Below are 14,884 nucleotides of genomic sequence, written 5' to 3'. Positions count from 1 at the left end.
ACGACTATACAGAATAAACTAAACAAGACAGTGATGATGAGAATGAAAGAAATGATAAAATGAATAAAGTGGGAGAAACAGAAGAAATCCCATATGTCCAACCCAAATTCCCACCTCTGGCGCGAGCTTGGATCGAACCAGGAAACCCACGCACCAAGGATGGACTCTCAACCAATACTCATTTGTCTCGCATTTGATAACACTAGTCGGCGGACAAAAGAATAGCCATTATCAATGAAGAGGGAAAAAGATAAAACAGAAATAATGAATGAAGAGCGTAGAGAGTTTTATAGCATGTGACCAGCGAATGGAGCTTGATCTGTCTTGACCTTGGACGCTGGCGAACGTGATTTCTATTCCTAACCCAAATAACGCCAGCTTGGCAACAGGGCACTGACTCAGAGAGCTCCTTACACTTCAGCTATGCAAACATGTTCTTTCCTAGTTTTCGCACTACAGAATGTGTCTGCTGTGGCGTGATTTCTTGCACATGTTGACAGAAGAACAGTGTTTTGTTATGTATTAACTGTGGCTCTCTATTATCTATTTAAGAGTGTTCAGTTCATTACTTCCGGGCTCTTGTTGTGTAGTTCTGCTGCGAACTTATTCTAATAATAAAATATGTGAAGTTTTGCAGTGTCTGTGATCCAGTGAATAAGAGTGACATAACGCTGTCATCTGTTTATGATAATTGAAAACAGTGAAACAAAAATATCAGTTCATTTACCGTGTGTTATGTTGTACAGTATCGGTTGTTACTTCAGTATCAATAGCGTACAATTTATGTATGTTGGCCAAAATAGTGGAAGGTCCGGGAGAAATGTGGAATTAGCTAATACGCGCAACTTATACAGTGAAACTATTCTTCAGTACGTAACGTCTTTTAGTTAAAATATATTCATTGAAAACAATACATTTGAACATGTCTGAACACGGAACGAAAAGCTCTGTCACTTTAAAGTCCAAATGTGGTTATTGTGCGAAAGATGTGTCACAGGAGGAATTCGAATCACACGTACAAAATTGTAGTTTCCAACACTATCCGAGGCAGGGAGACGTCAAAAGTGAAGGTACCAACAACGCTGAAGAAAGTATAAATTCAGGTAAACAAATTAAGGATTAGGTCTTATCATGTCTCTTCTAAGGGGACAGTTTTTTATTAGAATGTTCTATGAACTACAGTGGCAGATCTAGTCCGGATCCAGGGGACCTAGCCCCCAGTTTTTTGAGTGACAAAAATAAGTTAAGCTAGGGGGCGCGGTGGCTCAGTGGTAGAGCGTTCACCTCCGGTGCTTGGGGTCCCTGGTTCGATCCCAACTCGCGGTGTGAACTTTGTGGTGGACAAACACCGTGCTCGTGGGTTTTCTCGGGGTTCTCCCGTTTCCTCCCATTCCACCATTTCTCTTATCATCACCGTCTCCTTTAGTCTAACTGGCATAACCGTGGGACGTAAAACTTAAAGATTTGATTTAATTTAATTTAAGCTAATATTTATATATTTTTGAAAGCTTATAGTAAATTCCTGATATAGCCTACTGTACTTATTATAGCCTGGGTTTTGGCTGGCCCCACAAGTTTTTACCTTCTAGATCTACCAGTGACGAACCACTCACCCTACTTGTTTTCTCCTAGGGGATGTTCACATAGACCGTTACCACAGACATTTTAACGCCAGCAAAATCTTAAAATCTTTGAGTTCTACGTCCCACGATTATGTCGGGTAGTCCAAAGAAGATGGTGATGATGAGAAATAAATGAAATGGTGGAAGAAAGTGGGAGGAAACAGGAGAACCCCGAGGAAACCCCCCCACACGGTGTTTGTTCACCACAAGGTTCACTTGGCGCGAGCTGGGATCGAACTATGAACTCCATGCAACAGAGGTGAACGCTCCACCACTGAGCCACCACATTCCCGAACATGATAGCTCCTTTCCTTATAGATGAAAAATTCGTGTCCTATGAATCACATACATAAAATTTACATTTTGTATTTTGATATACCGTATAAGCATTTTTTTAAAAAAAAATCTTATTAATAATTATAATAATGTTAACTACCTAACAATCCTAATTCTTGTTCTATCTTGTTGCCAAATTTTATTTTTTAGGGGCTTATTACAGTAATGTCTGTGCGACGTATTATACAGGCATTCTTTAGTCTGCACCAAGTTTATCTGCGCGGTTGCTCAGTAGTAGAGCGTTTACCTCTGACGCATGGGGTTCTTGGTTCGATCCCAGCTCGCACCATGTGAGCGTTGTGGTGGACAAACACCGTGTGTGAGTTTTTCTTGGGGTTCTCCCGTTTTCTCCTACTTTCTTCATTCCATCAGTTCATTCATTTCTTATTATCACCGTCTCCTTTAGCCTATCTGGCATAATCGTAGGACGTAAAACTTAAAGATTTTATTTCATTTCGTCTAAATTATGTCAGTTTCTCATCATCCATTTCAGTCACTGAACAAAATGTTATAAACTGAAGGGACTATTAGTGTCTCGTGTTCACATTCTTTATTGAAGTGACACCTACGCATGAAACATGATTGAATATTTATTTTTAAAAAAATCCAACTTTATGTTTTTGTGTATGATAATTGTGAAGTCCGGAAACATTGATTTCCTTTCTTCTGTGACACTCTGGCTGTGCCATAAAAATCAATGTACAAAAAAAATAACATTTTAAACGACCCCCGTGTGATTGCATATAATCAAAAGTTACTAATGATATAATTAGATCATTTTTTAAATAACTTCTTTCTTTTCCACTCTCGTCAACACAGTGTGGATAAAACTTAGGGATTTTCTCGATGGGTTCAAAATAAACAGTGCCTCAAAATAAGTTTTCAAGTGCGTTAATGATTGCAAAAGTATATTACTAATAAAAGTATAGAAGGTTACATTTAATCGTATCTAATATTATCAATACACATAAACAGTGGAAAGTGAATAAATGTAATTTTTCTTTGTTAACAACATAATACCTCACTCTTCCTCTTCCAAGTTGTATGCTGTGCAGTTGGCGGCAGCAGTGTTGTAAGTTGTTACAAAAAGTCGCTAAATAGGAGATGAAATGACTCCAATTTCGGGTGAAAAGTCCCTAAAATATTTTTCGTGGAATTTTGACTCTTTCACACACACGCACACTCTCACACACACAAACACAGTATGCAAGTGACACTTTTGGATCACTTGCTGGTTTTTATGTTTAAATAATGCTTTAAATTTAAATATTGTTTTATATAAATATATTGGTATTGATTTATATATTTTAAGTTATTATTATTATTAGGTTAAGAAATCCAGATCTGGTCATTGGGTGATTAATTATTGTTATTATTAATTGTATGTAAATGTAATTGTTGTATTTACTATGTATATTTATATTATTTCTATTTTCAGCTATTACAAAAAATACCTCTAGTAAAAAGAATAGTTACATAGCAATTCTGTTGCAGGGAATAACAGTCAGTTTCAAAGCATTCAGAGAAAGCTTCTTTTTGGTAGGAGAACACCCTCCTCCCCACCATTCGTTTTTTCTACATAGCTTTGATACGATAGCTTTCCTATATAAACGGAAGATTTTTACAGGAAAGGGGTCAGTTGACCGTCAGTCTTGGGGGAGACTTCGGACAGTCTCCTAAAATGTAGTCTACAGGACGGACTCGGCTCGGTGAGCCGAGTGGGAACTTTTTTTCCCCGTAAGAGAATATTAGGTCTTTTAAGTAAATGAAGGGGGAGTATTACGGAGGTCTTGCTTAGATTCGTTAGGTTTCTCCGAGTCTTAAATAGGGCAGAAGGCATGAGGTTCTACCTTCTAGTAGGTTTTCATTTTTAAGGGACTTCTTTCTTGGACTAAAATGAGGTCCTGTGAGAAGAAGGGATATAGAAAAATAATTCTTATACTAATTCAAGAAAGATATTTTTGCTAGGGAATTAGGCCCTGTAGAATAGGGACAGGATTTGATCCTCGAAATGCTACATTCTATATTTAGGTGGATATAGCATTTAGATTAACAATTCCCTGGTATTAGAAATTTTGAGTACGTGTTCAAAACTGAAGCGTTGGTCGGTTATAAAGTAATTTGTTCCTCTTGCAGGACACATTAGGTTTTTAAGAATACTCTGAACTGAACGCAGATTCCTGGGATCGTTCCCTCGAAGTAGACTCGTGAGAGGCTACTGATAGAGTTTTTAGATTTTTTTAAATCTCATCTCCTAATTCGGGGAGTATGGTTCTTATCTAACCTTTACCTGCCAGATCTATTTAAGGATCTTTCGCTACTATAAGGCGAACTCACTTCTCCTTACCTACCTATCCCTATAATAAGTATTTAGATAGATATCCTTCTAGTGCATCTCCTATTTAAGGGAGTATACGAAATAGGGTCGTAGGCCAGGGCTTTTGATGTAGTGAGTCAATGCCCTTTATAAGTTAAGGTTGACAGAGGACGCTTTTAGTGAGGGCTAACCCTTCTGTCTGCCACAGACACATAATTAGAGAAATCTTAGCTTTATGAAGTTTAGTAAAACTAGATAAAAATTAAGGAATTAGAGAAGAGAATACCCAACAGGTATATCTCATACACTTTTAAAGAAAGATATTTCATAGAATTATCAACTTTTTCTAAATAAACTTTTAATAGAGGTAACTCATGTGTTATGATTTCATATGTAGATAAGATCCTGAGTTATAAACCTGTTTATTAAGTTAATTACCCTAGACGTTAAATAATATATTCCTAAATAATTTCAATCGTATGTATCTACATTATTTTGTTTTAATATACGAGTCTAATTTATTATATTCCTTTTTTTTTTTTAAGTTTGTCGAAAATTTTGTGATAGAGACACGAATAGCTATAGCTCACAGTCTGACGGATTTCAGTTTTACATACAAAAAAGATAATTTAATATTTTTTTTTTTCTCTCGACAAACAAGTACTATCTACAAGAACGTATATCAAAGACTCATATATAACTAACAATAATTTCACTTTTAAATATTTTTAACTTTATGATCAATTTTGCTTCAACGAAATCAAAAATTAGTTTTGAAAAACGAACAAAATTCAAGGTCTAGGAAAAAAAACTTACTTCACTTCTACTCACGCTTCTACAGATAATCTGTTTGCTATCGGTAATGTATTATTTGTGCCTCTAAACGGAAGCTCTGTAAACTAAAGGTTATTAAAAGCTGGAGTTTGTCAGAAGGTAAGAGATAACAGCAATCAAAGTGGTAATATAGAGATAAATGTGTACTTTCCCAGCTCGTCAGCACCTGCACTGATTCAAATAAGCAAAAGGAAAAGAAATATATATCTGAACTGATTCCAGCTAATACTACTTATTTTAGGACAAGTTGTTTGCAGCACAAAAGTCGCTAGATTTGTAAGTAAGTCGCCAAATCGTCATTCCAAAATCACCAAAAAAGTCGCTAATCTTAAAAATTATTTTTTGTCGCTGTCATGGATGGCGAATCCTTTAGATTTAGCGACTTTTCCCCCAAATTGGCAACACTGTGCGGCAGTGATGCCAACTCGTGGGAAAAATCCCGTTTTGTGGGATTTTCTGACATTAATTTTCCGAATAGACATACAAGGAATTATCAAAATTTGCATCATATAGTCTATGGGATTTTTCACGTTTATTTTATCGAAGCCAACAAAATTCCACCAATAAGTTGGAAGTAGACTAAGCACACTTAAATAAACTTGAAATCTGTGCTTTTTTTTTGTCAAATTTTGTTTTTAGAAAGTGCAGGTTAGTGCGAAAGTGATTTATATAGGAACATGTGAATATTAGGAAACAAGCACCAAGGAACGTAAATTGTACTCTGTAATTTTAAAAGAAAATCATGAACGAAGGAAAGTAAATTACTGAGCGACAAAAAGCCAATTTCCAAAATGACCCACACAGTGGAGAATCTAGGTAAGGGCCGGGGAGTCTAGGCGCCCCCAGTTTTTTGAGTGACAAAAATAATTTAAGCTATTATTTATATATTTTTGAAAGTTTATAATACTCTCATGATAGGGGCCTATACCACCATAGTCTGGATTCTGGCTGCCCCCCCCCCCTTAGTTTTTACCTTCTAGATCCGCCACTGGTCCCATAAGAAATAATTGGACAATGAAGTCTATCTAGTTTCACAACATCCAGTAAAAGATTATGGAAATACTAAATTCTGATAACAAAATGGAAGACTATCCATGGCTTTGTATTGAATATTGTAACAAAAGAAACCCTGACCACAGCTTCAACACACTTTACTGTATTTTAAACTATAATATGTAACAGTTTCGGATATCTAACACATCCTTCCTCAGACACTATAGAACATAAATGAAAATACAGACATATATAGGGCCTATATATAGTCATTGTTATGGAAAAAAAAATCTTTTTAACAGACATATAGGCCTATATAGTCATTATGAAAAAGTTTAAATTCTACTGGCTGAAGCCTTCAGCAAATCCCGTAGGTTCCCGTGTTCACTTTCCAACCAATCTCGTTCCGCCATTTTTGGTCCTTATAAAGGCCTTTTTTTTTTAAATATATATATATATATATATATATATATATATATATATATATATATATGTCTTATCTACGCTATCCAAACTTCTTTGTTATAATCATTAATAGGTAAGCCCCCTGCCCAGTTCATCAGTTTATCTCTTCCTACCTTCTTTATCCAATCTGCTTCTTTCCATTTCCTTATTATTGTTCTTTTCTCCATCTCCAATACTTTCGTCTTATCCCAATCGCATTGGTATCTTTCTTTCTCCTCACATTATCTTTATGTTGTTTTATCTTTTCTTTCATTTTCTTTTCTGTGTAGCGTACGCCCGAGCCCTCAGGGGCCGGGTCCGAAGCGAAGCCACCGGTAGGAATTTTTAATGTTTGATATTAAGATAGGGTGACCAACCGTCCCGTAAAAACGAGATTGTCCCGTTTTTCACTACCATTCCTGGTGTCCCGAAAAAATTCCCGGGACGCCACAATGTCCCGTATTTACATTGGGTACAGAAACATTTTCCAATCGCTAAAATTTCCTAATTTATATTATTTTCTAAGCTAACGACGTTTGTGATGGTGGATGTTGTGGCTGCACTGTTTCCCCACCCAGGTCTCCTCACTCCAAGACTTCCACTCCGCAGTTGACAGTGCAAGGGACTGAAAGCCTTATGAAGAACAAATGTAACCTGTTTTTGCTCTCGAGCTTCTTCGTGGTTAAACTGTTAGCGTACGCTCCTTTGGCGTGGGAGACTCGGATTCGATTCCCGGCGGGAGTTCATGCGGTTCGGATTCCACGTTAGACAGTAAGTACCGTCTCATATAGCCTCGTTGCTGAAAGGGACGTTAAACTCAAAATTAACTCAACTGATTTTGTTCTCGGTTTTGAGTGTGGAAGATTGAGGCGCTGTCATCAATACAGTACAGTGTTTCCGTGATTTGACTAGACAATAATTGACAATAATCCTTTAAGTGAAGCATACCTATAGTTTATTCATAACCAGCTTAGTATCTTACACCACGGAATTAAGAAAATTGAAAGAAAAGAAAAGAGGAACAGTTTTTATCATTTAATGTAATTAAAATCCATTCTTAAAACGAATGAAAATACGCAACAAGACAAAGTCAACTTCAAAAATGAAGTTAATGAGTTTTATGAAATTTGCATTGAATATCTACGGAAATGGAGTGTATCGTTCCCTACTTTTTCAATATTCAAATGGATGCTGTTGAACATCCTCAGTTGGGGGCAGGTTGAAAATAGTCTTGCTTACTTCAGAGAAAAGTATTGAAATGATTCTTTTTCGATCACGTGGCTTGGTTGAAGGATTTTGTTAATAATAATATAAAGGAGGGGAGAAAGGAAAATAAAAACAAAAAATCCCTCCTGTGCCACGAGAAGTGGGTTTGTTTTTTGAACACCCATACCAGGTCCGAACAGCCCTCTGAATCTTTAAAGATATACCAATATGTGTTTGCGATCCCTGCTCATAATGGCAATACTGAAAGAATATTTTCGCTCATGAACATTCAATGGACAGACGAAAGAAACAGGATGGTTATGGAAACCCTTTCTGCAATTCTTCAAGTACTATACAATTTCAAAATGGATTGTGACTTTTTATAACTTCGTAAACTTATAAGAAAAGAAGAAAGTTTTAAAGATGACTAGAACAAGAGCTAAGCATTCTCATGAATCTAGCTCATGTTTTCAATTTGAATAATTGATAAAATGTTTAATATATTTTTAGTAATGTTTTCAAATATTCCATTAGTTTATATTTTCATTTCTTGGTAGGTGCTGATAGTTGTTATTTAACTAATTCCACAACCTTTTCAATACGTTTTAAAACGGAAAAGTGTAAATTTGCTCCTTTTTTGTGAAAGACACAAAAAGAGAGAGAACGAAAGGCTAAAAACTATATTTAGGAAAGCAACCTATCCAAAAAAAAAAAAAAAAAAAAGTGTCCCGTTTTTTCTAGTTAACGATTTGGTCACCCTATATTAAGAGCATTATCTCTATCTCTTGCGTTGAAAGTAAAGTTCGTCGAATAGTTGCTTCCTCAATCTCACAGTTGGCTACGAGATTCATAAAGCAATACAAACAAGGTCAACACAATAAAAATGATTTAGATGAATTCTCTGGGAGTCACACCGATAACATTGGAGCGGTGTGATTTATGATTCTGAGGGTAGAAACTATAGCAATAGGTCAGTCGATCAATCTGACAGTGGCGCAATAAAGCATCGAATCCGGATCGGAAGTCATAACATAACATGACGAAAAGTATACTTGGAAATTACTTGCCCGTCATATCGACGAAAAGTATACTTTGAAATTACTTGCCCGTCATATCATCACGTTATATCCATTTATAGTAAATTAACACATAATAAATTCAATTTATTTTTATAATAGGGATAAAGGGAATTTTCATCAAAATATGCAGTTTATTTATGGAATTTATCATATGTTTTTCATCAACGCCAATAACATTCTCTATAAGCGAGAAGTAGGGTAATGCCCCCCCCCCTCAATAGCCTCTTTTAATTAAAGACAATACTTATTAGGAATTTAGAAGATCGGAATTTACTTTAAACCGAAAAAGTAACTAACGTAGTTTAAATTTTCATATTTTATAAACTTTGAAAATTTTGTAGTTACTATAGCGCGTGGAAATTTAAGCGCAAAATGAGAATTTTTTGGCTTTGAAAATGGGATTTTATAAGATTCCAATTTGGCATCACTGAGTGGAAGAATATCAGAAGAATAAATATGTGATTGTTTATGTATGTGCCTTTAATTGCTTAGCTTCATATGATCTAGTTGGCTTTGTTGGTGTAAAATAATTACAGTGGAAATATTGTTTTAAATAATCAACGTACAATTTGTTACCTGTCAAATATTGATAATAAACTGAAATAAGTCAGTGACAGAGCTGAGCCAGCACTTTAAACCTGCGTAGCTCGATTCCGAATTAACCTAGAGAGATGATTTAGGTGTCTGTCTCTTCAGGAGGGATAAAAGTTTCTAACGGTATGCAATTCATTCACATCGGGAGTCCCACAACGGAAGGGCAAGGGGAAAAGTTGGATGTTTGTAATTCCCTATCTGCCCTCAGCATTTGGGGGAAACTCTCCTCCCAAAGGAGCTACAAGCATAAAAAGTGATATTAATAAGCGAATCCTGTGTATATGTGAGAACTTTTTTCTTGCGTACAAAAAATATCAGTGTTGCCAGTGTCCCACAAATTTTGAAAAAAAAAATTTCAATTGTTTTTATTTTTTCTTCTTCTTCTATGGGTTGGACCGGGGAGGACAAATGTTGCCTCGTTGGAATCTGCGTTCCATAATCTTTTCAACGAGGTATGGCTTATATCTCTGTGACTATTAAAGGTGTCGCTAGGGTAGACCAAAATATTTCGAAAAATATGTACAGATGATTCTCGTAGGAAACGCGTTCGGATTTTTTTTTTTTGTATTTAACTTTCGCCCTTCAATTTTTTTATATAATTGTAGCCAATGTCACTCGTACACGTAAAAATATTTTTTCTGCGTACGACAAATAACAGTGTTGCCAGCTTCTCAGAAATTTCCAAGAACAAAAAATTCTCATTTTTTAAAAGAAATTCTTCTTCTTCTTCTTCTACAGCTTTGGCACGGGTGGCACAAGATTTAGCTCGTTAGAATCTGTGTTCCATAAGCTTTACAACGAGGTATAGTTCATATCTGTGACAATTAGAAGGGATACTGTGGCCGACAGAATTACAGGCGGCTGTGTGTGCATGTAGTTATTTAAAATACATTGAAGAGAATTTTATTGGCGTTAAATTATCGACTGATGGCGGTCTGTGTGAATAGCCCCTTATGTTCGTGAGTGAGTGAATATGTGCTAAGAACGAAGAAAATCAATGTTGCCGGATCCGATAAATACATACATAATAACACAAAGTCAAATTCTTATAGATACTCGATCCTGGTAGGCAGTGGCGTATTTAGGGTGAGGCTGCCGGGCTTAAGTCCACGCGAAATTGTATTTACAATATTAAACTAAGTGAAACCAACAGAATTTTCACATCTCCAGGAACAAAGTTAGCAAAGCATTCCCGAAACAAAATCGTACATACGCCACTGCTGGTACTTAAAGATTGATAATGGAATTACACTGAAAAAAAGTCTTTAACAGAATTAACTCCTTGTGAAATAATAACCGTTCCATAGTTTGTCAGAAGATAAAAAAAGACCATTTTAATCATAAGATGTAACATAAATATTTTTATTAACCCGATCTTAAGTAGGAAAATAATAAGTCGGAAGGGAATGTTCGATTTACTAAAAAAATCTATTTTTCAAATTTGAAAGCGAGGTATAACTGTTGTTAGATTTAAAGAAAACATGTTTGTAATAATGGTTTATTTATTGAGTTTATAGCTATATAGTAGAAAAAACATTAACTTACTTTACAATAGATAACATGGCGTACCTTCGAAGCACACGGTTTCCATTTCGAATGTGAATGGGAACGCATTTATGGTTTCGATTCAGCATTATGAGACAGCTGGAGAACTACTTAAATTAAAAGGCTTTTAGCTTCAGTACTAAAAGTAGATGTATACAAGTATAACGTTAATTAATGATGATAGGGGGACGCGATTGCTCAGTGATAAAGCGTTTACCCTAGGTGTTTGGAGTCCCTGGTTCGATCTCAGCTCGCGCCGTATGGACTTTGTGGTAGACAAACACCGTGCTCGTGGGTTTTCTCTGGGTTCTCATGTTTCCTCCCTCTTTTTTCATTTCACTCATCTGTCATCATCACCGTCTCCTTTAGCCTAACCGGCATAACCGTGGGACGTAAAACTTAAAGATTTCATTTTTTTAAAAAAAATTAATGATATACCTAAATACAAGAGGGTGGCAATTACAATCTAAAATAACTCCGCTGCCAAAGTACTACTCTTAAAGGCACGGAAGAAATTAACTATCAATGTACTTGTACAGTATTATGAAAGTGCAGACGCCTGTTATGGTTCCGTGTGCACTGAAAATTCCCCTCTGTTTGACTTCAGATTCCTGTTCGGAGTGGTCCACTTTTTTTTTTTTTTTTTTTTTTTAAGTCACATGACTTGGGTGGGTTCGGTAAGGCCGCTATCTTGAATTATAATATGGTGACTGCACGATTAAATCTATTTATAGTTATATGGTAATATCTCATCACAAAATTGAGATAAAAAAAATCATTCTTATGCCAAATTAAAGATAATGCATGTTTCAAGTGATTTGAGTTAAAATTGTTCCATTACGTTACCTCTATTTTTAAATATGGTGGATATTATTGTAAAAAAAATAATAGCTTTCACAGTTTCATGATATCGTTTCTTAACGAATTACTACGAAAGTACAAGAGATACGGAAAAACACCTTGAAGTAAACGTTATTGAGTAGAACCTCACCTTCCAAATGGTACCTATATTATTCCTATATCTTAAAAACTGAGCGAGTTAAATCATTTTATGTAGCCCAAGGTGTTGGATTTTGAGGACTTAGATTGCCTCGCCGATCACACCCAAGTCATATGATCAACTTATAATATAACCGCTACCAGGTTATAGAAGGATTTTTTGTGGACACTCTGTATATTTCGTAAAGACAGTGATTATTATTTTCGATTTATACTTTATTCTACAACGCACATAAGTTCTTTATTTGGTGGGAATTGCTTCTTTCCCACACAATTGGACAAAGAAGTCTTTCATCATTTTTTTCATATATATATATTTAAAACATTGCTTTTGCTGAGAACATTTCAGTTAGTGACTAACCATTTCAGTGTTTCTCCCTGACTTATTATATGCACAGTATATATTCTATAGTTATTGGGAACTGAAGTAAGTGCTTTCTTTAATCGCTTATGGAAACATTATAATAGATTAGAGAAATACGGGCTGACCAGATGTTCCAGCAACCAAAGTGGCACCAACTGCGTTGTTCTGCAGTCCGTTATCTGTACTTTCTCACGCCAAAGTTATCGCCGTGTCTAGTGCATTATAGGCAGTTGACTAAAATTAACATAAATTCTTTTCCGTATTCTGTTTGTATGTGCGTACAGGTGAGTTAACTGAGTGATTTTTGAAATGAACTGCCAACACTTTTAGTTGATCATTGCAACCCGTACCTTGAGTTTTGATGCTCAGGGAGTTTTGACTCCAGGTCTGGAAGCCGTAACCATGCATGTCGTGTCGAGCTTCAGATACGAATTATTGTGAAGGGGCACAAGCTATTTAGCCGGTGAAGGACGATTTCTTACGGCTAGCCCCAACTAGTGAAGTCCCAGGTTCACAAACCTAGTGCGCTAAAAAGTTATATACGCGCCCTCCAATATCAGTATTCCACTGCGGAGACCTTCTTTTTGTTTATTTGCTGAAGATTCACCTTTACGCTGCAGGACTGTTCAGCGTAACAACTGGATTCATCGTGGGACGATCCAGACAACTTTTCCCCAGTGCGAATCCCCCAAGTGTGTTAATGGTGTGAGAGAAGCATTTGTAGTGATATCTGAATCATAATCATATATATATAAAGGGCTATATTGCCCGAAAAGGGCAAAGCGTGATTTCAGCGACTAAAATTGTTATACATCCTCAGTGTTCAGTGTTGTGTCCATTCCTCTTTGCTATTTTTTTTTTTATAAAATAGTGTTCTAATAAATAAGTATAGTGTTATTTAATCCAGTGTGTTTTCGTTGTTTGTGTGAGTGATGTTTGTGTGCGTTATGGTCTGGATTAGGGATGGCCAGAACCGGTTCCTAGTGGAACCGGTTTTCGGGTCTGAACGGATCCGGTTCTAGAAGATCCGGTTTTTCGGATCCAGGTCTGGAACCGGTTCTTCGGATCCAGGTCAGGAACCGGTTCCGCTGGAACCGAAACTTTCTGACCATCCCTACGCTAAACCCGAGCTGCTGGCAAGCTGTGAACAGTATGCTAGATGAAATGGTGGAAGCGACAGGCAGGCGCCCAGGCGGCGGCAGCTTGTCTCATTTGGCTAAATAAACTGGGTAACTGGCAAACTCATTGGTTAAACAGGCAAACTGGCCAACTCATTTGGCTAAACACCCACTGGTGGACCAAAATTTTTTTCTGGGGGCACAAGCGGGTCTGGGCGAGGAAGGCACAAGCGCATGGTCCTCTTTGCATTATTTTTGAAGGTGAACTTTATGCCTCCTTTACGGGTCTTTGGGGGCTTTCGGATCCATTTCTGGAACCGGTTCCTAAGATCCGGTTCTGGAACCGGGTTTTCAGATCCAGATCTGGAACCGGTTCCTAAGATCCGGTTCTGGAACCGGGTTTTCGGATCCAGGTCTGGAACCGGTTCCTAAGATCCGGTTCTGGAGCCGGGTTTTCGGATCCAGGTCCGGAACCGGTTCCAGAACCGGTTCTGAAAACCGGATCTCCAAGAACCGGTTCCTTGCGGGACCGGTTCCGCCGGAACCGGAACTTTGTGGCCATCCCTAGTCTGGATGACCGTCTGATCGTCCGTGAGGTTTTCGAGACGAGACACCCGAACCTCTCGGCGCCTAATGCTCATCTCATTATGGAGACCGACGAGCGATTTGGAAACAGTTTGTAACCTTTTCTTGAAGAGGTCCTTCATCGTCCTGTCCAGGTAAGTTAAAGTATCAGGAGTATACTTATTGGTAGTACCACGAGCCACGGACAGCGACCAGATTACACGAACTCAGGACGGTTACAAATAAATGTCTGCCCAAACAGAGACCAGAACTTCAGCCGGTTACAAATAAATGGAAGCCCGAACAGCGACACGAACTCAGGGCGATTACAATAATAATAATAATAATAATAATAATAATAATAATAATAATAATAATTATTATTATTATTATTATTATTATATATTAAGAATTGGACCACCTCAAACATGATTCTGAAGTCAAACAGAGGGGACTTTTTAGTGCAAAATCTATACGTTTGACCTACTTGATTGGAAGCCATGTGTGGTAAGACACAAAAGACGAAACATTCTTTTACCCGTATTTATTCGTGTAGGCCGCGCACCTTTTCTGCACAAAAACGAAGTCAAAAAACAGGGTGCGTGGCATACACGAGGAAATGTAGAATTGACTTAGCCACCAAGCATTTAAAATCACGGGGAGTTTTTATTAACCTAATACAGGAATATTGTGAGTAATTTTACAAGAGTAGAAAAGTTTTAGTGTAAAATGACAAGTTATAGCTCATCTTCCCTCCTTGCATGAACCGGCCTTTCAAGAACCACTTGCAGCGACCGTACACTGAATTAATGGCGACTGCAGTACACGAAATTACGCCAACTGGCCGAATTAAGAAACCTGCACTTCGC

At 37.0% G+C, this 14,884-nt stretch overlaps 1 protein-coding gene across 1 annotated transcript in view; it reads left to right on the top strand.

Moving 5' to 3' along the window:
- Window positions 1-319: 319 nt before the first annotated feature.
- Window positions 320-14,884, top strand: part of LOC145685796 (uncharacterized) — a 34,616-nt gene continuing 20,051 nt past the window's right edge. The window contains exon 1 of the mRNA XM_081758340.1: window positions 320-1,103. Coding sequence (XP_081614466.1) covers window positions 923-1,103 — 181 coding nt within the window. The 5' untranslated portion in view covers window positions 320-922. The remainder of the gene's footprint in view (window positions 1,104-14,884) is intronic.

The sequence above is a fragment of the Thermobia domestica genome, chromosome 5, assembly GCF_964235325.1.
Source record: "Thermobia domestica chromosome 5, izTheDome1.hap1.1, whole genome shotgun sequence".
NCBI classification, from domain to species: Eukaryota; Metazoa; Arthropoda; class Insecta; order Zygentoma; family Lepismatidae; genus Thermobia; species Thermobia domestica.
Note: the sequence above shows the minus strand (reverse complement) of the source record. Positions and strands in the feature narration are given on the sequence as shown.